The sequence below is a fragment of the Calonectris borealis genome, chromosome 25, assembly GCF_964195595.1.
Source record: "Calonectris borealis chromosome 25, bCalBor7.hap1.2, whole genome shotgun sequence".
NCBI lineage: Eukaryota > Metazoa > Chordata > Aves > Procellariiformes > Procellariidae > Calonectris > Calonectris borealis.
In genome coordinates, this window is record NC_134336.1 from 4,969,368 (window position 1) to 4,992,320 (window position 22,953).

At 54.6% G+C, this 22,953-nt stretch overlaps 2 protein-coding genes and 3 long non-coding RNA genes across 10 annotated transcripts in view; 3 read left to right on the plus strand and 2 right to left on the minus strand.

The window, feature by feature from the left end:
• The first annotated feature begins 734 nt into the window (after positions 1–734).
• SESN2 (sestrin 2) lies at positions 735–5,778 on the plus strand. Its single transcript, XM_075173569.1, is given in 12 exon segments — positions 735–776; positions 778–813; positions 815–887; positions 890–1,017; positions 1,186–1,383; positions 1,811–1,993; positions 2,360–2,569; positions 3,110–3,260; positions 3,431–3,546; positions 3,833–4,023; positions 4,222–4,366; positions 4,448–5,778. Coding segments are annotated over 12 exon segments (1,545 nt in total). The 5' UTR covers positions 735–749; the 3' UTR covers positions 4,535–5,778.
• On the minus strand, positions 3,146–5,295 carry LOC142092919 (uncharacterized). The gene is made up of 2 exons (XR_012677238.1): positions 5,205–5,295; positions 3,146–5,134 (listed from the first exon to the last, which is right to left on the minus strand). It is a non-coding gene; the product is annotated as an uncharacterized LOC142092919 (long non-coding RNA).
• A 617-nt stretch (positions 5,779–6,395) lies between the features above and the next one.
• The window catches only part of PHACTR4 (phosphatase and actin regulator 4), a 91,264-nt gene continuing 74,706 nt past the window's right edge, over positions 6,396–22,953 (plus strand). For 4 of the 6 annotated variants that reach the window (XM_075173558.1, XM_075173557.1, XM_075173559.1 and 1 more), the window contains exon 1: positions 6,396–6,880. In XM_075173558.1, the coding sequence (XP_075029659.1) occupies positions 6,396–6,880 (485 nt within the window). The remainder of the gene's footprint in view (positions 6,881–22,953) is intronic. The other 2 variants (XM_075173561.1, XM_075173567.1) reach the window with 2 other exon arrangements.
• LOC142092918 (uncharacterized) lies at positions 6,903–8,706 on the plus strand. The gene is made up of 2 exons (XR_012677237.1): positions 6,903–8,271; positions 8,306–8,706. It is a non-coding gene; the product is annotated as an uncharacterized LOC142092918 (long non-coding RNA).
• On the minus strand, positions 9,993–19,094 carry LOC142092913 (uncharacterized). Its single transcript, XR_012677236.1, has 2 exons — positions 18,335–19,094; positions 9,993–13,187 (listed from the first exon to the last, which is right to left on the minus strand). It is a non-coding gene; the product is annotated as an uncharacterized LOC142092913 (long non-coding RNA).

Below are 22,953 nucleotides of genomic sequence, written 5' to 3' on the forward strand. Positions count from 1 at the left end.
GGGTGCGCAGCAACACCCCTGCCCGATTTCATCAGGCGCTGCCCGGCCTGACGCAAGGGCGCGGGGGCGATGGCCGCGCGTCCCCGTGGCCCGTGCGGGGTCCCTGCGTGAGTCACCCCTTCCGGTGCCGCCGCGCTCCTCCCGCCACCGGCGGCTCGTCCCGGGGACGCTCGGTGGCTGCCGGCTGCTCCCGGGCTAAAGTTGCTGCTTTTTTCCTTCCTAGGACAAGGTCCCCCGGCAGCTGGGGAAGGGCCCCAGCGCCTTCATCCCCCTGGGAGAGGTAAGAGCGGTGGGGATGGTCTTGGGTGGGTGCGTCGCTCCCTGCTGGGGGGGGGCTTCTCTGCCCCTCCTTGCCCTCGGTGGGGGCCACGGGGGGCTGTTAAGGAAGGATTCCCGCACCCCCCAATTGCTAGTGCCCAACTGGGGTGGGGGTGGGATGCTGGGGGGGGTGGGATGGGGAAGGGTCACCCAGCCTGGGGGTATCCCTGTGGCAGTGGGGGCGTGTCTTGTTTTGGAGGATGGGGGGAGCAGTTGTGTTTCACCCTGGTGTTTTCCAGTCCCAAGTCCCTGCCCTGCCCGTGCCTCAGTTTCCCCACTCATCCAGACGTGGCTGTCTTTCCCCTGTGCTGCAAAGGCAGCCGCCGTCCTGCCCTGCCCCCCCTAAAAAAACCCTGTGCCCTGAAATCCCCGGGGCTCCCCATGCCGAGGCACCCTCAGCCCTATCTCAGCACCCGGCGTCGGTGTCCCAGATGGTTCCTCCTTCGGCAGAGATAACGCCGTGGTTTCGTCACCGCGGCGGGGGTGGAGAGGCTGGGTGGGGGGGCTGAGCCCCATCTCCTCCCCGCCGCACACCAGCGCCCGAATAAACAACCCAACCCGCAGGCTTGGGTTGTTGGTCCCAGCATGGAGACCCCCCGTCACCCCCTGCCCCCCGGGGCCGGGAGGGGGGAGACGGGCAGCGGGGACTGCCGGCGGTGTCCGTACCGGGCAGGGAGGAGGCTGGGCACCTCCGACGGGGTGAGCATCCGATGAGGTGGGATGGGTGCTCCTGGATGCCTGGGTCCTGCTGGCCACCGATGCTTGATGGGGGGCGGGGGCTCTCCCTCTAGGTTAGGGGGGCTGTTGGGAAGAGTGGGGGGCTGCAGCACACAGCCCTTCACCGCCCTCCTCTCCCCATCCCGGCAGATCCTGCAGGAAGGTGCGGAAAGCAGCCGGCGCCAGCTCCTCATCGAAGCCTTCGTCTCAGCGGGCAGGGTGGACAACATCACCATGGTCATGGGGCTGCACCCCCAGTATCTCAGCAGCTTCTGGAAGACCCAGTACCTCCTGCTGCGGATGGACGGACCCCTGCCCTACCACAAGCGCCACTACATCGCCATCATGGTGAGGATGGGGGTCCCTTGGGGGTGTGGGTCCCTTGGGGGTGGGGGGTCCCTTGGGGGTATGTGTGGTCCCGGCATCTCTGCTGCGTTTTTCCCTGGAGGCAGGAAGACATTTGGGACCTCACGGATGGGCCCCTCCCTCTGATTTGTGGTCCCAGAGGCTTGGAAGCCCCTTTGGGGTGGTCCCGTGGTGCCCACCCGGGGTACCCCAGCACCCCTCCCCTCCCAGGCCCTGGGGACCGGCATTGGTGGTGCGGGGGGGGTGGGGGGCAGACATCCCTGTCTGGACTCTCATCCCCAGGGAAAACCCTCCAAGGGCGATGCGGGGGGGTGGCTCCCTGCCTTGGCTTCTCCAAGGGCTCGTAACAGGGTTGTGGGGGGGCCCCCCGGCGGGTGCCAGGGGCTTGACTGCCCGGTTCTCCCCGCAGGCAGCAGCCCGGCACCAGTGCTCCTACCTGGTGGGTTTGCACATGGGGGAGTTCCTGCAGGTGGGGGGCAACCCGGCGTGGCTGCAGGGGCTGCACTGTGCCCCCCAAAAACTCAGAAACCTCAACGAGATCAACAAACTGCTGGCGCACCGGCCCTGGCTCATCACCAAGGAGCACATCGAGGTGAGAGCTGATGCTGCCGGCGCAGATCAAACCCCCCCCCCCCCCAAAACCCACACTCTGGTTTTTGGGGGTTTGACCCCAAACATCCCTGCTTGCACAAGCCCCCCCCCCCCCCAGGTTTAACCCTTTCAGGGGGGTCTCTGAGCTGGAGGGCAGGGTCTGTGCTGCTCCCGATGGATGGGGAAGGGGTGACTTGTCCCCCGTGGTTGGGGACTGTCCTGCCGACAGCGGCTGGTTTATGGGGGAGCCACGTCCCAAACACCCTCCTGGCTCCCCACCCTTGGCTTACCCAGGCTCTGGGGGTGCGGTGGGGGGTACGGCACAGCGAGCCGGGGGGGGGTCTCTCCAACCCCAGGTGCCTTGCAGGCTCTGCTGAAGACGGGGGAGAATAGCTGGTCGCTGGCGGAGCTGGTGCAGGCCCTGGTGCTCCTCACCCACTACCACTCGCTCGCCTCCTTCGTTTTCGGCTGCGGCATCAACCCCGAGGAGGACCAGGATGGGGGGCACGGCTGCCGGCCCCCCTCACCCCACAGCGACAGCAGCCCTGCCTCTGATGACAGCATGGGGGGCTCCGGGGTAAGGCGGGGGGGAGGGCTTTGCCTTGCAGCGGTGGGAAGGGAGGGCACGGTGGGGTGCTGGACTGCTTGATGGTGCTTCCCGTGGGAATTGCCCCGAGGCCTTTTATTGGGAACAGCTTTAGGGCTGCCCAGTAGCATCCTCCGCCCAGTAGCATCCTCCGCCCAGTAGCATCCTCCGCCGGGCTTTGCCTTGCAGCGGTGGGAAGGGAGGGCACGGTGGGGTGCTGGACTGCTTGATGGTGCTTCCCTTGGGAATCGCCCCGAGGCCTTTTATTGGGAACAGCGGATGCTTTAGGGCTGCCCAGTAGCATCCTCTGCCCAGTAGCATCCTCCGCAGGGCTTCCCCCTTCTCCCAGTCGCCGGGATGGGGCATGGGAGCAGTTGGGGTCCGGACAGGACAAACCCCAGTTTGTTCTTTAGAACATTTAGAGCAGTGACAGCAGAGCTGAGAGCGGCTCCGTGCTGCTCTGGGCTTGCAACCCTTCTGCAACCTTGCTCGACCTGGGGCAGGGCTGACTCTTGCGCTCTGCTTCGGCAGGGCAGAGACGCCCTGCAGGAGGTGGAGGTGCTGATGGAGAGGATGAAGCTGCTGCAGGAAAACCAGCTGGAGGAGGAAGGCGTCACGCAGGAGGAGATGGCGACGCGCTTTGAGCTGGAGAAGACGGAGAGTTTGCTGGTCGCTCCCTCGGGTGAGGAGGTGTAGGGGTGCAGCCGGCTGCGGGCTTGGGAAGTCACAGGGGAGGAGGGGAAGGAGCCAGTACCTGCCCAGGGAGGAGCAGGATCAGACCCCCAGCTGCAGGGCTGGCTCTGTCCGGGGTCACGCCGCATCGCTCACGGCGGCTGCGGTGGTGCCTTGTAGATATTGCGGATCACTCCCTGCAGTCCAACGTCCTCTGCTTCGTGGAGGACCCCGAGTTCGGCTACAAGGACTTCACGCGGAGGGGGGAGCAGGCGCCCCCCACTTTCCGTGCGCAGGTGGGTGCTCGCGGTCCCGCGCCAGCCGGAGGGGACGGGGTGGCAGGGTGCTGGGTGGCAGGTCCTGCTTGTCTTGGTGGGGGGGACAGCGGGGCTGTTCCCAGGATCGTGGACAAGGTGGGTGCAGAGGGGGAAGGGCTGGGACCGGGCTGGAGCTGTCTGAGCAGATGCTGATAGTTGGGGGGGGGTCACCATGAGAGGGGGAGACCCCAGCTTGTGTCCCTGGCTTTGAAGGGACCCCACGTTTCCCTGTTGAGCCCCTACCCCAGCACCCTTTCTCCTGCAGGATTACACCTGGGAGGACCACGGCTACTCGCTGATCAACCGCCTCTACCCCGACGTGGGTCAACTCCTGGATGAGAAGTTCCAGGTCGTCTACAACCTGACGTACAACACCATCGCCATGCACTGCGGCGTGGACACCTCCATGCTGCGCAGGGCCATCTGGAACTACGTCCACTGCGTTTTCGGCATCCGGTAGGTCCCCGAGCCGCGGCTGGAGCCCTCTTCTCCACCTCGGGTAGAGCCCGTGAACGGGTCCAGCCCGGGAGCCCGCGACTCGGTCTTAGACTAAGGCAAAGCGATGCTGTTGGAGGGTACGGATTAGGTCTGGAAAAACCCCGGGGTGTGCGAATGGGCAGGGGTTGTGCCTGGAATAACGCCCCTCTCCCCCAGCTACGATGACTACGACTATGGGGAGGTGAACCAGCTCCTGGAGCGCAGCTTGAAGATCTACATCAAGACGGTGGCTTGTTACCCGGAGAAGACGACCAAGCGGACGTATACGCAGTTCTGGAGACACTTCAAGCACTCGGAAAAGGTGCTGCCCCACCCAGGCAGGGTGGGGGGGGTGGTGCTGAGCCCCCCCACCCCGTGCCCTGACCCCGCTCTCCCTGCGTAGGTGCACATCAACCTGCTCTTGCTGGAGGCTCGGATGCAGGCGGCTCTGCTCTACGCCCTGAGAGCTGTCACCCGCTACATGACCTGACCTGCCTCCGCTCCCTCCTCCTCCTCCTCCTGCCCCAGGTTTGGGGGGGGGGAAAGGCCAGGGGGGAGCTGGTACCCTAAAGACTTTGCTGGAATATTGTCTCCCCCTTTAAAGGGGCCTGGAGCTGTGGAAGGTAAAGGGGGGGCTTCCCTGCCCCTCCTCCCAGGAGAGGGGGTCCCCAAGAAGCTGAGAAGACCCCAAAGTGCTGCTTGGCAGAGCTGGGGGTGCTCGGCTGCTCTGTGCCTTTCTTGGGGTGAGGCTGGATGAAGCCAAACTGGGGTGTCTGTGGGCGCTGCCTTTGCCATGCGGTGCTGGTGTTACACCTCTGGGCCGTATCCTGCCACCGCGGAGGACCCTCCTCGGGCCACAGATCGCCAGAGGGTACCGTGGCCTTTGTCCCTGCTTCTTGGGGTCTCGTCGTGCTGGAAGACGTGCAGCTTGCTGGGTGGGGGTGCTGCCCTGGCACCCCCTCCCCACCTCTGGCTTGCATCCAAGGAAGGATCCGGCCATCCCGTCGGGCAGCCCCCGGTGCCGCTCGTCTCCGAGCTGAGTCCCCGTCCCCCCCCATCAGGGTCCCAACGGCGGGGGCAGAGGCTGCGCCTCCTCCCTGCCCCGGCCCGGCTGTTTCTGCTGTGACATGGGGACATCCCCTCCGTGGGTGGGGGGGGACCCTGGCACGGCCGGACCCCAACCCAGCCCTCGGAGGGAGCTCTGCCCCATCCTGCCCGCCCCAGCCCCCAGTAATTTGGGATGTGAAGTGCCTCTTAACCCGGGGTGAGGGCAGGAGCGCCTGCGGTGTGTTTTACACCATATTTTTTTTTTTTGTTTGCATCGTTTTTCAGCCACCGGCCCATCTCTGGGGAGCGGTGCTGGGGCGGGGGGCTGCCTGCGGCTGCCCTCCTGCCTGCTGTGAGGGTGCCGGGGTGGGACGTGGGGTGGGACGTGGGGTGGCCGTGGCTTTACCCAGCTGTCCCGGAGCATTTCCCAGCGGTGCGGGTCGCCGGGGGGGTGCTGGTTCAGGAAAGCCCCCGCTCCCGGCTCTGCTGGAGCACGGGTCCGGGTCCAGCAGCATCGCCTGCTGCTCAGCCACTCTTGGTTTGTCTCTGCTGAACCGTAGCTCCAATTAAGTTATTTCTATATATTTTTTTTTTGGGGGGTGTATTTACTCCTGACCGGGCATGGAAATGCCACTGTGACTTTGCTACAGATCTTGTTGGAAAAAATAAAATTGTTTGGTTTTTTTTCTTCTTTTTTTCCTTTTTCCCAACGCCGCCCCGCGGCTGTGAGATGCAGTTTCCCCTTCCCCTTGCTGATCCCGCGTAGTGCGGTATGGGGTGGGGGTGTCCCACTGCTCTGGGGGGGGGCTGGGAGCAGCCCTGGGTTGTCCAAGGGGACAAATGGGGGGTCCGCGCACCCCCCCCAGTTGCCTGAGGGGGGTGGGCTCGGCTCCAGTGCACCCTCTCCTGGGTGTAGCACCCTCCCGGACAGCCAGGATTTGGGGCACCGACGCTCATCCCAGCATGGGTGCGTCGCTTAAAGAATCGCCGTCAAAAGTATTAATAGAGTGATTTGAATAGAGATTTAGAGAGGTGCGACCGAACAGCGTTCGATGGCAAGGTTCACGCTTTTACTGACTACACAGGGGAAACATATAAGGGAAAATCAGCTAAGGGTTTATGTCGTAGGGACTATATGTGTTTAGCAGCACTTAATCGTCAACAAACTTCAGTAGCGCTTAATCATTAACTAATTTAATATTTACAAAATAAGTGTTAGTAGAGTCTATATAATCATGACTTAATTACAGATTAGGCTTACTGTTAGTCTACACAGACAGACAGACAGAAATATATATACGTCTATGTACAGAAGGTACCTGTTAAAAATTCCCCTCGAGTTCAGTGAAGAAATATTCCCGTCGAATGTCTCGGCATTTCTTTCTCAACGGGCGAAGGGTCGAGCTACGAGGAGTGACGGGGTTCAGCCCAGTCCCGACGTCGGCGACGGGCCTCCCAATATCGCAGACTCCCAGCTCACGACCTGGATATCCCGCGGGATGCTCCGGTCCCGCTGCTCCTGGGATGCTCCTGGGATGGAGCCGGGCGGGGTGCAGTGGAGCTGGGGGGGCGAAGCGGCACTGGGGGCACCCCAACCCCGCGATGTGGAGCCCAGCACTTATCAGGGTGCGGGCAGGAGCCCCTGGCAGCGGCCGATAAGATCCCCGAGGAGGAGCCGCCACGTCCCCCGGCTCCAGCCCCGTCCCTGCAGACCGAGGTGCATCCGTGTGCCCGTGGAGCCGCATCCTGGCTCGGGGGGCTGTCCGGACCCTCCAGCCCCCGCAGACAGGTAAGGACCCACCGTGCTGCCCATCTGCGTGGGGACGTGGGGTGGGGGACAGCGAGGTTGGACGGGGCTCGGTAAAGGTTTGGGGGTTTATAGGGCAGAGCCTCTATTTGCACCGTGCGCGGGGGGGAAAAGTGCTCTTGGGGCAGCACTGGGGAAACTGAGGCAGGAAGGCAGGTCTCCCTTGGCTTTGCTGGTTGTACCAAAGTCCTTGGGCTGGAATTCCCATCCCGGCGTCTGTCCAGGTCCCCTTCGCAGGTTGGGGTTACCTTAATGCTTAGGAGACACCGGAGAACCCCTGGGGTGCAGGGGGGGGTCCTGCCTGCGCTGGCCGGGCTTGTGCGAGGCGTCAGCCGGGGCCGAGCGGTTTTCCTTCAAGTATTTCCCTGTATTTCCAAGGTGTCACCCTCTAACACCCAACCAGCGGGGGGACAACACCCTGCGGGGGACCTGGGGGTGCTTGGGGGTCCCTAGGGCAGCCCCCAGCCCCTGCCAGGGTGCCAGCTCCCTGCCCCAGGGGGTATTGGGTTTATTCCCCAAATATACTGGGAACGGCAAGAGCGAGCTTATTTTTAAGCGAGTCTGGTGTGATTTTAAGGAGGGTGCTTTGAGATTTTTAATGCTAGTGGCTTTTCTACCCTATATATGGAGGGGTCCGGCTGCGGGGTCTCGCGGACCTGGGGTGGCTGGAGGTCCTGGGGGGACGGCACCGGCGATTCAGCTGCAGTGAGGGGAAAATTGTGTTTTGTGTGTTGGTTTTTCAAAAGAAGTGAGAAAATGTTATCTTTTAGGGAACTGAAACAGCTCAGAAAACCAGACAATCATTAGGAAAGGGTCAAGGCGACAGGGAGGTTCTGTCCGAGGAGGGATTTTTCCTGCTGCCTTCTGGCTCTCTTTGAGACATCCGAAATATTTTGTTCAAATGGAAGAAATCCTCCAAGTAAAGGCGTCATTTCTGGTCATAAAGCCACGCCGGGAGGGGCCGAGCCTTTGGGAAAAAAAAAAAAGAGGGGAAAAAACCCCTCTTCGCTGCAGTTTCACCCCAGCGTCTCTGACAAAATCAGCACCAGCATCTTGTGGGGTCACCGCTCTGCGTCCCCACCCCGTCTCGTTTTTCCCAGCAATATCAAATAAGCAGGATGACACCAGCCGGGTCCCCAGCAATGCCACCCCAGCACCCAACCTCCAGCCCTGCAAACCCAGCCCAGGCTCGTGTTTAAACCCCAGGTGATGTTTAAGCCCCGGGCGATGCATCAGCAATTGCAAACCCATCGGGGATGGCGACCGGTTTGCAACGCCCGAGCAAGCGGTGCCCAGCGTGAATCGGAGCCTGGCGATGGGTTTCTCGGCTCCCCGGTGCCGGGGGGCGGGTGGAAGGAGGGCTGCGAGCGTTGGTGCTCAGCGCGGCTCTGAGCCTTGCCCGGGGAGCTGCAAAGCGGGACGGCTCTTGAAAGTGTTAGTTTTAATGCCTTTTTTTTTTTTTTCCCCCCCCTTTTTTTGCCCTTAGCAGCAAGTCCTGCTTTGGCCTCCAAATTTTCCTCCCCAGTTGCCTCAGATTTATTTTAAATCCACAAAGGATTTACCACGGGCACCCAGTGCTTCCCGTACTCCCACCAAACGGCCGCCAGCCGCGAGGATGCCCGGGAAGGACCAGCCCCTCGCTTTATTTTTTTCTCCATTTTTCTGCTGCAGCATCAAATAACTCAGGAGTGAGCCGGGGCCGTGGGCCTCCTTCACCTCATCGCCTGGGTCATTCTATCGGTTTAACCCCCTTTTTTCAGGTGGTCACAATTATAAACCAATAAATTCCTCATCCTGAGTTTAACCAAGACCTGCAATTTGTGTGCATGGATATAATTTATCGGCAGCTTTCCTTGTCAGTCTTGCAGGGCAGGAGGCGCGTTAATAATCTCCCTACCTGCAGCTGATAGTTATGATCCCAATGGACGCAATTTTTTTTGCACTACAATTGCCTTCAATTTAAAAACGTAACGTTAGCGGTGTTTAAAATGCAGCAGTGCAATGGGAAAATACTACTAATAATTGCACGCTGTGCTGAATGAGTGTTTGAAGGCTGATGGAGTCCAAAGTGCTTTTGCAAAATGGGCATTACCGGGGCTGAGCTGCCGTGCCGTAATACGGGGAGGGTGCAGCGGCACCGTGCCGTGCCAAGGGTCGTCTCTGGCCGAGCCCAGCGCCCGGCCGAGCTGCAGGAGGGATTTGAGCAGCCGGGATGGGGCTCAGCCCACCCAGGCGTTGGTGCGGGGCTGGAGATCAGGGGGAATATCCGTGCCCTGTGGCTGCGAGCAGATACCTGGACCCGCTGCGTGGGCTGGAGATGGATAAATTCAGGTTGGAAACAAAGCGGCTCTTCAAGGGGGAGGTGGATGTGGGGGTTCAGCTGAAGCGAGCGGTGGATGCAGGTTTCTGCTCTGGCTTGGCCCAGTGCCCGTGTCCGCACGGCCGTGGGCAAGCCCACATCTCTCCCGTGGGATATCCCACGTCTCTGCCGTGGGATCACACGTTTCCCAGCGGTGAGCAGCTGCCTCGGCAGAGCCTCTGCCGTGGTCACCCCCGACTGCGATGGAGTCGAGCCCCGCAGCCCCAGTGCTCCCAGTCCCTCCCAGCCCCTTTCAGCAGTGGAGCTCCGAAGCCGCCCAGAGACCCCGGTGAGGGTTTTACGGGGCAGTGGGTGGGAGGGAAGGGACCGGCCCCTGCTCGCTGCCTGAGCTCATGGGAACAGAATGTGTCCTGTCCCTGGAGCCCAAAATATCCCCTGGCACCACCTGCGCCCGGCGCCAGCCCTGCTTCCATGCGTAACCCACACCGTGCCCAGCCCCGCCGGGGCTGCCAGCCCGCGGCCGTGCCACCGGGTCACTGCTGTGACCCTGTCATCATGGCACACACGTGGCGTTGCAATTTCAGGACGCTAAGCACGGCTTTTGCAGCCGTGTTTTACCCAGAAATGCACCTTTGCACCCTGCCAGCACCCAGCCTGTGCACCGACATGGGCACCTTTGGGTTCCCGGAGTGCCAGGAGCCATCCCGCCGGTGGCTGGGAGCCAGAGTCCCTCTGTTATCATTTACCTGTCCAACTGAGTGACAGACTAGTCAATTAGAAATTTTTTTTGGTTTATTAAAGCTTCTTTAGTAAGCAAAACAGCGCTGGGTGGCCGGGGAGTCTCCTGCTCCACCGACGGCCGGCAGCTTAAGAGTCTTTCAGTCCTCTCTTTATACTTTTCGTCTCCTTGTCGGTTGTCAGTTCCTCCAATCATAATCCGCGTTTTCTTTCGAATCTTCCAATGGCAATCCACTCCGCCCCCCTCCACCTCAGGTCCTGCCTTGTTGCCAGGCAGCTCCTGCCTTGTTGCCAGACGTGCTCAGGGGTACTCAAGGTGTTAAACAACGATTTCTTACCACGCCGTTCCAATTTACTACACAGCTCCTTTACCCTTTAACATTACCATTCAACCTTGAACGCTCTAAGAAAACTTTAGCGAACTTTAGCAAACGTAGTCAGACAAGATTCAAACTAGACTGCAGCCAGCTCAGAGGATATTATGCCACTCTGCGGTTTAACTAACTTTTTGCTAACACATATCACAAGGCTTTGATGAACAAAACAGTTCACAGTTTATCACAATCCCCCCTTTTTCTTTTCACAATTTTGTTCATCAAATCGCTTAAGCTCCTGCTGGTTTAAAATGAAGGTCTCTTCCACCTCCGGTATTCCTTCCAAAGGTCCGTACTTGGCTTTTATAATCATCAAATGAGCGGCTTCTAATCTGTTTTTTACAATTGTAACTACTCTATTGAATATCCAGGGTCCAAAAGTTAATACCAATATCAATATAATCAGGGGTCCTGCAATGGTAGATAGCGTAGTTTAATCACGCAGAGTGATAAACCAGGACTCGCACCAGCTCTGCTGCATTTCTCGCTCTCGTTTCCGTTTTTCTAGGCCCTCTCCAAGTTTTGTCATATATCTCTTACGACCCCGGTGTGATCAGCATATACACAACACTGCTCTCCCAAGGCGGCACATAACCTTGTTGTAAAAACATTAAATCCAGTCCCCTTCTATTTTGTAGCACCACTTCAGATAATGATCTTAATGATTTTTCTAAAGCGCTAATTGATTTTTCTATTCGAAGTAAGTCTTCGTCTACCGCTATTCTGAGTGATTGAAATTTCTGATTTTCTTGGACCAGTGATGTTATTCCTGTGCCTGCGCCTGTTGCTCCTACAGCTATCAAAGTGGCTACCGTCAAAGCCGTAAGGGTGAAGGGTTCTCGTTTTTGTAAGGGGTGACTCTGGGTATTCTGGTAATTGTATACAAATTCCTCAGGGTGGTATATGATCCGGGGAATTATCATCACTTGTATGCAAAATTCCTCGGATTCGTTGAACAATTTGAGAGATAGACAGGGGGTGATTCCAGTTTTGGAGCAGATCCATTTGGTATTATTGGCTGGTATTAGCCAATCAGCAGGGGGCTTCTCTTTTTGGGAAGTGTTTGTCTTGCATAATTTCATTTTCTCTGGGGGTACATTCCCAATACACCTTCCTCGTCCTGATACATATTGCATTGTCAGGCCTGGTTTCCGACCTTCAGAATTCCACAGGCATTGTGTTGAGTTTGAACCATTTACCCTTTTCGCCTCTAAGTGGATGCCCATTGCCTCATAGAAGGGGGGTTTTATATCGTAACACAACCAACAATGTTGGGTCATATTTGGATTTGTGTTGGTTAACACCAGGTAACTGGCTTGCATCCGTTTCTAAAGGGAATTATCCTCAAGGTTTATGTCAGGGGTTTGGGTGGTTTGGATACTATTCATCACAGGAACCATCGTTAAATTGTTCTTTATTTTCTCAACCAAACTGTTAGTCAGTACCTGGTTGGGGCCTACAGCTCAGTGTGGGGTTTTTACTTCGCTCTTCCTTATATGGAACAGTCCTCCCCGGTCTTTTCCTGACTCCCAAATTCTTATTCCCCATGTTTTTCCGATAATCCATCCTTGATGATTTGGTTGCTTTACTGTTACTGTTACATATTTACAAGCATCAGAAGGAGGTTGACTTAAGGACCATGATGAACCTCCTGAACGATCATAAACGGGACGCTTACATTTAGGGGGACCCCACTCAGCGTCTAAGAACAGGTCCTCTACAGTGGATTTCCATGCAATAGCTAGTGTTACGCAATCCCAGTAGGCACAATAATACTCGTTTGGATAATTGCAATAGCTTTTTCCTGGATTAGAGGCAGGACAAAGATACCAAGCGCGAAGGTTTAGACAAGGCCTCATTTGAATTACATCACAAAGGAAGAAAGAAAAACTGGGTGGTCCTGAGGTAACGTTAGTCTGCAACACCTTTTGAGTTTCCCAATTGACCAATGTCCAATTAAAAGGTTGGTGGGGGTTATCCTCCGCTTGTATTAAGTTTACACAGATTAAAGCAAACACGTACCCAATGTTAAGGAGAGCTGGTGGGTTCTTATTTCTAATCGAAACTTCCCTTTTTAGCCTGTAAAATTTGGTTGTGCCCCTTGTGCCTTTTCCTTTTTCCTCAAGCAAAAAGGTCTGAGGCCTCGGGGGTGAGTTATGTTGGTCATTCTTATACATCCCCCTTGAGCGTCTCTTTTCCAGCTTCCACTTCTTTACGTCTCTGCCTCCTTCGCCTACACTTTTGCCTAGTGCAGCGAGGTGTACCATCTTCTCGGCAGCAAACGTATTCTTCAGGAGAATGCTCTTGTTTCTCTTTTCGCTTTTTAGAGGCCTCCCAATTTTTTTGCTTTAACTTGAGGTTGTATACAAGGAATGTTAGGCACTGTAGTTCTACAAATTACTTGTACAATCTCTGGGTGGTAGTATTCTCGAGGTTCGTTTGGGTGCGTACACCCCTTTTCTGGGTTAATACCGAGTGCCAAAATTTCCCACCAGGCTTGGGTCCCCTTAATTATTCGTCCAGTGGCCACCGATAACCTTAAAGCTTGTTGAGTTACCTTTCTTTCCTTTTTATAACACTGTTCGCAGTGATCCCATAAGAGAAAATCCTCGCTACAATGATTCCACCAATTCTCTTTACATAAATTGCATTTTATACAAACAAGAGGATAACAAATACAATCCTTTCTAGGGCAAAATATTCAGTTCGTTTCAATCCAGTTCATTAGCCTTTTTCTTACGCAGCTTTAATTTTAGAGTTTCTGGATCTCCAGAGCTCTCCCGCTGCTCCTCAGAGACGGGTCCTTTCACTCGGCTGGCATGAGTCCACCCTCTTTCAGCAGTCCGAATGGCGGTTTCTGTAGTAAGTAAAACAAGATAAGGCCCTTCCCAGCGGGGAGTTAATGAGGACTCCTTCCATGTCTTGATTAAAACTTTATTTCCAGGTTGTATATTGTGTATTGCAATGTCCAATGGAGGCCTTTGTACTGCTAAGCTTTTATCTCGCAATTGTTTTTTCATAGACATAAGTTGAATTATGTAGGATTTCAGTTGTAAACTTTCAACCCGGGGATGATCTCGGGGAACCTCCAAATCATAAGGCATTCCATATAACATCTCAAAAGGGGAGATTCCCACATCAGTACGGGGTTGAGTCCTAATATTTAATAAGGCTAGGGGAAGGCATTTCACCCAGCACATTTTGGTCTCCATCATCAATTTGGTCAGTTGTTTCTTTATCTCACCGTTTACCCGTTCCACTTTTCCCGAACTCTGTGGGTGCCAAGGTGTATGATATTCTCATTTAGTCCCCAAGGCAGTAAAAACTTCCTTTATAATCTTTGAAGCAAAATGTGGTCCCCTATCAGAGTCAATAGTTTCAATAGAGCCATACCTAGGTATCACATTTTCGAGCAGTAGTTTGGTTACCGTTTGGGCAGTGGCCCCGGCAGTCGGAAATGCTTCTACAAAGTGTGTTAAATGGTCTATTATTACCAACAAATATCTCTATCTCCCTACCTTTGGTAATTCGGTAAAGTCTAACTGAATTTTGGCAAAAGGTCGATGGGTTAACTCTCTTCCTCCTAATGGCCTTTCTCTTAGTTGGTGCTTGTTCACCCTTTGACAAGTTAAGCAGTTTCCAATTATTCTTTTTGCTATATTATATACCCCAATACATGCATATTTTATAGCAAATTGGTTTACTAATGCTTGAACCCCCCAAGGGGTGTTTTCATGGTACTTGCGCATGATTCTTATAGCCATAGTCTTTGAGATGACTTCTCGCCCATCAGGAAGTTCCCACTTTCCTGATTCGATCTCCTTTGCTCCCATCCGAGTTAACTTGTCTTTTTCCTGTACAGTAAAGCTGTACAGGTAAAACTTTTTTCCATGCACACTACCAAATTTATACTTGGGATTATCACAGCTACAATGGAGCGCATCGCTCCCAAAATCCTTCCAACAATCATAACAGGGAGGCTCAAGCAAATCATCCCCGCAATTGATACACCTTTGACGGGTTTTATTCCCGTGATTTCTATCTTTCTTCTCCTTAAAAACCATCAGAGCAGCTCTTTTTGCTTCTTGATCTGCTAAGTTGTTTCCCCTTGCCAGCGGAGTCAATCCCCGTTGATGTCCCTTTTAAATGAACCACTGCTATTCCTACTGGTCCCCGTAAAGCCTGCAAAATTTCAACTATTAATTCCTGATGAATCAACCCCTTTCCCTGGGAATTTATTAAGCTTCTTTCTTCCCAAATTTTTCCAAGTGTATGCACTATTCCAAAGGCATATCTGGAATCCGTATAAATTGTACCGATTTTTCCTTTTAATAATTGTAAAGCTCTTAAAACCGCGTATAACTCACAAGCTTGGGCCGACCAACTGGGACTTAGGGGCCCTGATTCCATTACCTTGAATGTTTTTCCATTAATTATCGCATATCCTGATTTTCTTTTCCCTTCACTACTCGGGAAGATCCATCTACAAAAAGTTTTTCCCCATCTTCCAGTTCTTCTTCCTCTAAGTCTGGTCTAATTTTAGTTTGTTCTTCAATAGTGCGCAAGCAGTCATGAGTTATTTCTTCTGACGGTTCCCCGTACAGAAATTGTGCTGGATTCTGTAAACCAGTAACTTCAAGTTCAAGTTTAGGCGAAGATATCAGGATACCTTCATACTTTAGGAGCCTGGCATCAGTAACCCACTTTTCAGCTTTCTGTTGTAGGATTCCTCTGATATTGTGGGGTGATAATATTTTCAGTTTTCCCCCAAAGGTAATTTTGTGAGCCTCTTCCACTAGCAGAGCCGCAGCCACTATAGCTTGTAGGCAGATAGGCCATCCTCTGCTTACAGGGTCTAACAATTTAGAAAGGTATCCTACAGGCTTTTTCTTCCCTGCCCATTCTTGCGCTAACACCCCATATGCCGTTCCTTCATCAACATTAATAAATAAATAAAATGGTTTCTTGACATCCGGTAAGCTCAAAACAGGAACGTTTACCAAATCCGTTTTTAAAACTTCTAATTGTTCATCATCATCCTTAGACCATTTTAACAGGCTATCCTTAGGTATCTTAGCATATAAAAATTTTACGTTTCTACTGTAGCCTTCAATCCATTGTCTGCAATATCCCAAAAGGCCCAACAACTGTCTGATCTGTCTCTTAGTTTTTGGAGCCGGCAATGATAATACGCCCTGTACCCTTTCTGGGTCTAATTTCTTAGTTCCTTTACTCAGCCTGTGTCCTAAATATTTCACTTCCTCTTCGACAAACTGCAGTTTTGATTTCGACACCTTTAATCCCTGTAAACTTAAAAAATTTAGTAACCTAATACTCTCCTTCCTAACTGCCTCTTCGTCGCCACCGGCCAACAGTAAATCATCCACATACTGGACAAGGGTCATCCCCCCTTCTAGTTCGTACCCCCGCAATATTTGTTCTAATGCCTGTCCAAACAAATCTGGAGACTCGGTGAACCCCTGAGGTAAGACCGTCCACCGTAATTGTTGTTTTCTGTGAGTGTCCGGGTCTTCCCATTCAAAGGCAAAATAATCCCTACAATCTTTCTTTAAGGGGCATGCCCAGAAGGCATCCTTTAAATCTATTACACTATACCATTGATCATCGGGGCCCAACTGGCTTAAAAGTGTATGAGGGTTTGCCACTCCAGGGAATCTGGTCACCGTTCGTTTGTTAACCTCTCGCAAATCATGCACTAATCGGTATGTTCCATCAGGTTTCTTTACAGGTAAGATGGGGGTATTACAAGGGGACATGCAAGGTTCTAATATTCCTTTTTCAATTAACCTTTGAATTTCAGGTTTCAATCCCTGTCTCCCCTCCATCGCTAAGGGGTATTGTTTTATTCTCACTGGTATTTCTGGGTTCCTTATTGTCACCGAAAAAGGTTTGATATCTAATTTTCCAATGGTCTCCGGAGTATACCATACCTCAGGGTTTATTCTTCCCTCATCAACTGTCCGTAAAGGACACAATTTAATTCTTAGTTCATTTCTTATGACTTCTAAACCAAGCTCTAATTCTATCATTAAATCCCTGCCTAATAAGTTATAGTCCACCTCAGGCATTAACAGCAAGGACCCCACCCCTAATTTAGAATCACTTTCAAGAACCACATTTTTTATTACGGTAACTTTAAAAGGCTCCCCTTTCGCTCCAATAACTTCCACTTTTTCCGAGGATATCTTACACCCCCGGGGCAATTTTTGAACAGTAGATCTTTCTGCTCCAGAGTCCACTAGGAACTCTATCTCTTGTTGCTGGGGACCCACTTTTAATTTTATCAAGGGCTCAGTTTTCTCACGGGTCCCCAGCAGATAGAGCCCCTGACCCCCCTAATCGTCTTTAAACATTCTCTCATCCATCATCCTTTTTCTACAATCCTTCTTAATATGTCCCGTCTTCCCACAATAAAAGCAGGTTCTTGTTTCTTTTTCCCTTCCCTGCTCCCTACTTCCCTCTCCAGAGGGTCCCGATGGGTTATTCCGTCTGGGCGCAGTACCTCTCTGTCCTTCCCTTACCGCTGCAACCAAAAGCCTAGCTTGTTTCTTCTGAGTTTCTTCTTCTCTCCGGACATAAACCTTTTGCGCCTCCCGGAGTAACTCATCTAATCCCCTTTGCTGCCAGTCCTCCATCTTTTCTAATTTCTTCCGGATATCGATCCATGATTTAGCCACAAACTGAGTTTTTAATAAAGCTTGCCCTAAATCAGTGGTTGGATCTAACCCGGAGTACAATTGTAAACTTTTCCTCAGTCTTTCTAACTATTCTGTAGGGGTTTCATTTTTCTTTTGCTGTTCATTAAATGCTTTGTTAATGTTCTGTCCTCGAGGAACAGCTTCTTTAATTCCCTGTATAATTATTATCCGTAAATCGGACATGTGGCCTCTATCAACTTCGTTCTGATTATTCCAATTAGGTTTTTGGGTTGGCCACTTTATATCTGCTGCCGGACCTCCTTGATCTTGATGGTCCCATATCCTCATTCCAGCTCGTCTGATCATCTCTCTCTCTGCAGACGTAAATAAAATATTCAAAATCGCTTGTAGCTCATCCCAGGTATATATATTAGGACCTAGGAACTGGTCTAATCTTTCCGAGACCCCTAGGGGGTCTTCCAACAAACTCCCCATTTCTTTTTTAAATTCTCTCACATCCCCTGAGTTAAGTGGGACGGATACATACCCCACGCCAGGTTGAGGTCCCCCCATCGCAGTTTCTCTAAGGGGGTATAACTCTGCCTGCTCCTTTCTCCGTCTAGTTTGGCTACGGGTTACTGCCCTGTTTTCCTCAGGGGAACTTGGAGCTGAGTCATTCTCATACCCCGGCGTCACCGATGAGGGGGGTGCTGAAGGCTGCAGAGGAGAGGGTGATGGAATATAAGGGGGAGGCGAGGTAGGAACCCCTTCCTCGTCCCTCGGTTTCTTTCTCCTAGCCCCTTGCTTCTTTTTATTTAAAGGATATAGATTCACTATGGTCTCTGACCTAATCCATAAATGGGCATATTCACTTTCTTCCAAACTAAAAGGTTCCTTTGAGTGTACACAGATGTTTAGGGCCTGGCAAATCCAATCTTCAAAGGCCCCAAATACAGGCCAATATAGATGGTCCCCTCTAATTTACCACCCCAAACTCCCATGCAATAGTGAATCATTTTTACTTTATCCTTACCCCGCCTAGAGGGGTAATCATCCCAATTTTTAATCATTAAGCCTAACGGACTATCCGGTGCTATCTGTGGGAGCCCAATCTGAACCCCAGAACCACCCATGGGATCAGAGGGCTTGCTTTTCCTCTGCCCCATCTTCCGAAGCGCCTTCCTTCGCTCACACACTCGCTCCCCCTGGTTCGCGGCCCAGCCCCTCGCGGGGTGTGGGAACCGCGCCGCCGAGGGTCCGCGCTCCCTTCGCCCGCTGGACGTCTCACACAAGCACGCTTCGGGATACCCAGCCCCAACCGAAGGGCTAACCGCCCTATACTCACGCGTCCTGCGTCTTCGTTCGGGCTTCGTGCACAAAGATTACGGGGTTACCGGTTTTATTTGCTTACTGTCAAATTTGAGGTTCGTCGGTAAAGGATTTGGCGTAGAAGCACCCTGACAAGGGCCGCTTATTCAGCGGGGCGCCTCCCCTGCCGGGGACCTCAGGCCAGATTGCCTTTATCCGAGTCACGGCACCAAAATTCTTATAATTTACCTGTCCAACTGAGTGACAGAGACTAGTCAATTAGAAATTTTTTTGGTTTATTAAAGCTTTAGTAAGCAAAACAGCGCTGGGCGGCCGGGGAGTCTCCTGCTCCACCGACGGCCGGCAGCTTAAGAGTCTTTCAGTCCTCTCTTTATACTTTTCGTCTCCTTGTCGGTTGTCAGTTCCTCCAATCATAATCCGCGTTTTCTTTCGAATCTTCCAATGGCAATCCACTCCGCCCCCCTCCACCTCAGGTCCTGCCTTGTTGCCAGGCAGGTCCTGCCTTGTTGCCAGACGTGCTCAGGGGTACTCAAGGTGTTAAACAACGATTTCTTACCACGCCGTTCCAATTTACTACACAGCTCCTTTACCCTTTAACATTACCATTCAACCTTGAACGCTCTAAGAAAACTTTAGCGAACTTTAGCAAACGTAGTCAGACAAGATTCAAACTAGACTGCAGCCAGCTCAGAGGATATTATGCCACTCTGCGGTTTAACTAACTTTTTGCTAACACATATCACAAGGCTTTGATGAACAAAACAGTTCACAGTTTATCACACCAGCACCCAGCCTGTGCACCGACATGGGCACCTTTGGGTTCCCGGAGTGCCAGGAGCCATCCCGCTGGTGGCTGGGAGACAGAGTCACACCACAAGCCCCTCCAAAATCAGCTCGATCCTTGCAGGCACAGAGGGAAAGCTTCGCAGGGTGGAGGCGGATGAGCGCCCAGCCCCCTGCTCCTTTGCAGCAGGTAATAAGCTGTTTGCTCTGGATTTAAGAGTGACAATTTGGCTGTCACTGGGAAGCTGACTTGCTGTCCTCACTGGGGACAAACTGGGCTTATCCCGAGGGAACTGCGGGCTCTGGGCACCATGGGCTGTAAATCCCAATTGGCTGCTGGAGCATTTTAGTCCTTGCAAAGCAGCCAGGCAGCAGCGATGGAATGGTGGTGTGCGGGGAGGGCTGGGACCGCAGGCAGCCCTAATTCATGATATGTCCCCAAGCTGCTGTCACCTCCTTTGCCCCGGGCTCTGGGGTGCCATCCTGCACCCCCAGCTCCGCGCCACCTGGGGGCCAAAGCACCCCGATGGGTGCAAAGGGGTCCCCATCACATGCCTGTGCAATAAAGGGGAACAAACCAGCTCCACAGGCACCGCTGCTGCTCAGCCCTCAACCCTCTATTTCTTTGTCTGGCATCAGATTTTCAGCCCAAACGATCTCCGGGCGAGCGGCCGGTCCCAGCCCTGGCCCGGAGGGACCTTTCCACGGCCGGACGGGACCGGCCCGGGGCTGGCGGGGCCGGGGCTCGCTGGTCCCCGCCGCTCCGACTGCTCCGCCCGCCGCTCCCGGCTTTCCTGGGTCGGCAGCGCCGCTCGCTGGGGACCGGCAGCAGCGCTGAGAAGCGCCCGCTGCAACCAGCCCCACTGCAAACTGCCTTGCTGCAAACCTGCCCTGCTGCAAACCTGCCCTGCTGCAACCAGCCCCATTGCAAACCTGCCCTGCTGCAAACCTTCCCGCTGCAACCAGCCCCATTGCAAACTGCCCTGCTGCAAACCTGCCCTGCTGCAAACCTTCCCGCTGCAACCAGCCCCATTGCAAACTGCCTTGCTGCAAACCTGCCCTGCTGCAAACCTCCCCACTGCAACCAGCCCCATTGCAAACCTGCCCTGCTGCAGACCTGCCCTGCTGCAAACCTTCCCGCTGCAACCAGCCCCATTGCAAACCTGCCCTGCTGCAAACCTGCCCTGCTGCAACCAGCCCCATTGCAAACCTGCCCTGCTGCAAACCTGCCCTGCAGCCCTGCTGCAAACCTCCCACTGCAACCAGCCCCATTGCAAACCTGCCCTGCAGCCCTGCTGCAAACCTGCCCTGCTGCAAACCTCCCCACTGCAAACCAGCCCCATTGCAAACCTGCCCTGCATCCCTGCTGCAAACCTGCCCTGCTGCAAACCAGCCCCACTGCAAACCTGCCCTGCACCCTTGTTGCGAACCAGCCCTGCTGCAAACCTTCCACACTGCAAGCCTCCCAACTGCAAACCTGCCCTGCATTCCCATTGCAAACCTTCCCCACTGCAAACCACCTCATTGTAAACCTTCCCTGCTGCAAACCTTCCCCAAATCCCCACTGCAAATCTTCCCTGCTGCAAACCATCTCCCCATGTCCCTGCTGCAAACCGTCCCTGCTGCAAGCCTTCCCCGCAGCCGCACTGCTGGCTCCACTGTTAACCCTCCCTGTGTCCCTGCTGCCAGCCCCACTGCAAACTGTCCCCATGTCCCTGCTGCCAGCCCCACTGCCATCCCTGCCCATCTTGCTGGGATGTGGGGAAGGTTTGCAATGGGGTGGTTGCAGTGGGAGGTTTGCAGCAGGGCTGCAGGGCAGCTTTGCAATGGGGTGGTTGCAGTGGGAGGTTTGCAGCGGGGCTGCAGGGCAGGTTTGCAATGGGGTGGTTGCAGTGGGAGGTTTGCAGCAGAGCTGAAGGGCAGGTTTGCAGCAGGGCAGGTTTGCAGCATGGAGGTTTGCAGCAGGGCTGCAGGGCAGGTTTGCAATGGGGTGATTGCAGTGGGAGGTTTGCAGCAGGGCTGCAGGGCAGGTTTGCAGCGGGGAAAACTGGGAAAGGACCTCCTGATCCCATTTTCTTGCTGAGTGGCTGGTTCACAGGGTGGCGGGGGATGAGGGCCCACCCCAGGAAACAGAAAATCCCCTCTCCACGTGGGGTTTGGAGCATCCCTGTTCCTTCCGAGAGATCAGCAAGAGCTGGCTGCCCACCCTCGACGTGGGGGCAATTTGGGTCTCAGACCCCATCCCCAGCACTGCCCTTGCTCTGCCTGTGCCTGGTTGGCTGCGGAGGGAGATGCCCCATCTTCCTCCCTTCCCACCCGCCCCATCTTCCTCCCTTCCCACCGGGCACAGGAGTTGGGGGACTCCCTGGGGACCTAGGGAAAGCATGTCCTCCAAGGGTTGGAAGCTGAATACACGAAATGGATGCTCTTATCTAAAAAACACCTGGAAGAGGAGTAGGGGGTGGAAAGCAAAGGTGCTGAGCAGGGCAGAGCCCCAGCTGGGCTTCACTGCTCCCCGCAGGGGCCGGTTACCTCCGAGCAAGCTCTGCAGCACACAGCGCATTGCAGGAGCAAAGCCTTTTCCTCTCGTTATTTTCCTGACACCTCGAAGGGGTCCCTCTAACCGCCGGGGGCTTTGGGGAGGAGGGTTTGACATCCAGAGCCAGGGTTTTTAACAGCTCCTGCGGGCTGGAGGTGGGTTGTGACAGCAGCCTGTGCCTTGCTGGAACCAGGACACAGCCCTTCAGCTCGGATTTTGCTCCTGCAAGGATGCTGCTCGGCATCCAGGAGCTGTCACGGGGGTTTGCGCCCCGTTCCCCTGACCCCTCGCAGGATAACGCCTCTGCTGTTTAATCACCCAGCGGGTGGGCTCCGAGCACGACTCATAAAATATGGATGGTCTTGAGCTGCTAATGCCAGCCAGCCCCTGTCGTGACTGAGGAAGGTGGCTCCGAGCACAGCACCCCGGGGTGGGCTCATCACCCCCCCCACGGCACCTTCGCACCCACAAGTCGCACGGGGACGAGGACACAAGGGGTTTCCCCATGTGCCAGACCATCGTTGCCATCCACGTGTGCACGGGACGCTGCTGGTGCCGGCGCTGGGAAGGGTGCATCGCCCGGCGGCAGCTCCTCCGGCTGATAAAAATCGCTGTTCCTGGCTGAGACGTTAGAGGAAGCTCCTTGTAGGCGCTGGCTTGGCTTTGCGAGCTCTCCAAGATGGTTTCTCCAGGGTTTAGAGGCGCAGGAGCTGTCGGAGCAGGCGCGGGGGAGCTGATGGATGTCCCTGGCCGTTCCTGCTGGGAAGGGAGCTGGCGAGCATCTCCCCTCAGTCCTGGCCCGGCTGAAATCAGTAGGATTCCACCACGAGCTGCTTTAGCATCCCACGTCTTTACGGAGGGTGGTTTACGGCTTGACCCTCACTCCCGGTTCCATCCCAGGCAAGGCTGCCCTTGGGTTTTGCTCCCCTGCGGCGAGCGGGACGGTCATGAGCATCCTCGCCCCGTGCCGCGGAGCCGGGCCGGTGTAGACACACGACGGCCGTTTCCAGCCGCTCTGGTGACTTTTCGCTCCGTGGCTGAAAGGGGAACCCCAACCGCGACTGAAGGATGAGTCACATTTCCCAGAGCCGGCTACAGAAGAAGGGAATTAAATACATATATTCACACGGAAAAAGGAAAGAGCGAGCTCTGGGTGGCTAGCACGCGCTTGGCGTGTTTCCAGAGGGGAAGCCGTGGCAGCGAAAGCCTGGGGTTTGTCACGGGGGAAGGTGACCTGTGCGTCACGAGGGGATGGTGGGGAGCTGGGGCGGTGCGGTGACCCCCGCCCGGGTGATGCAGCCCGATGGGGAGAA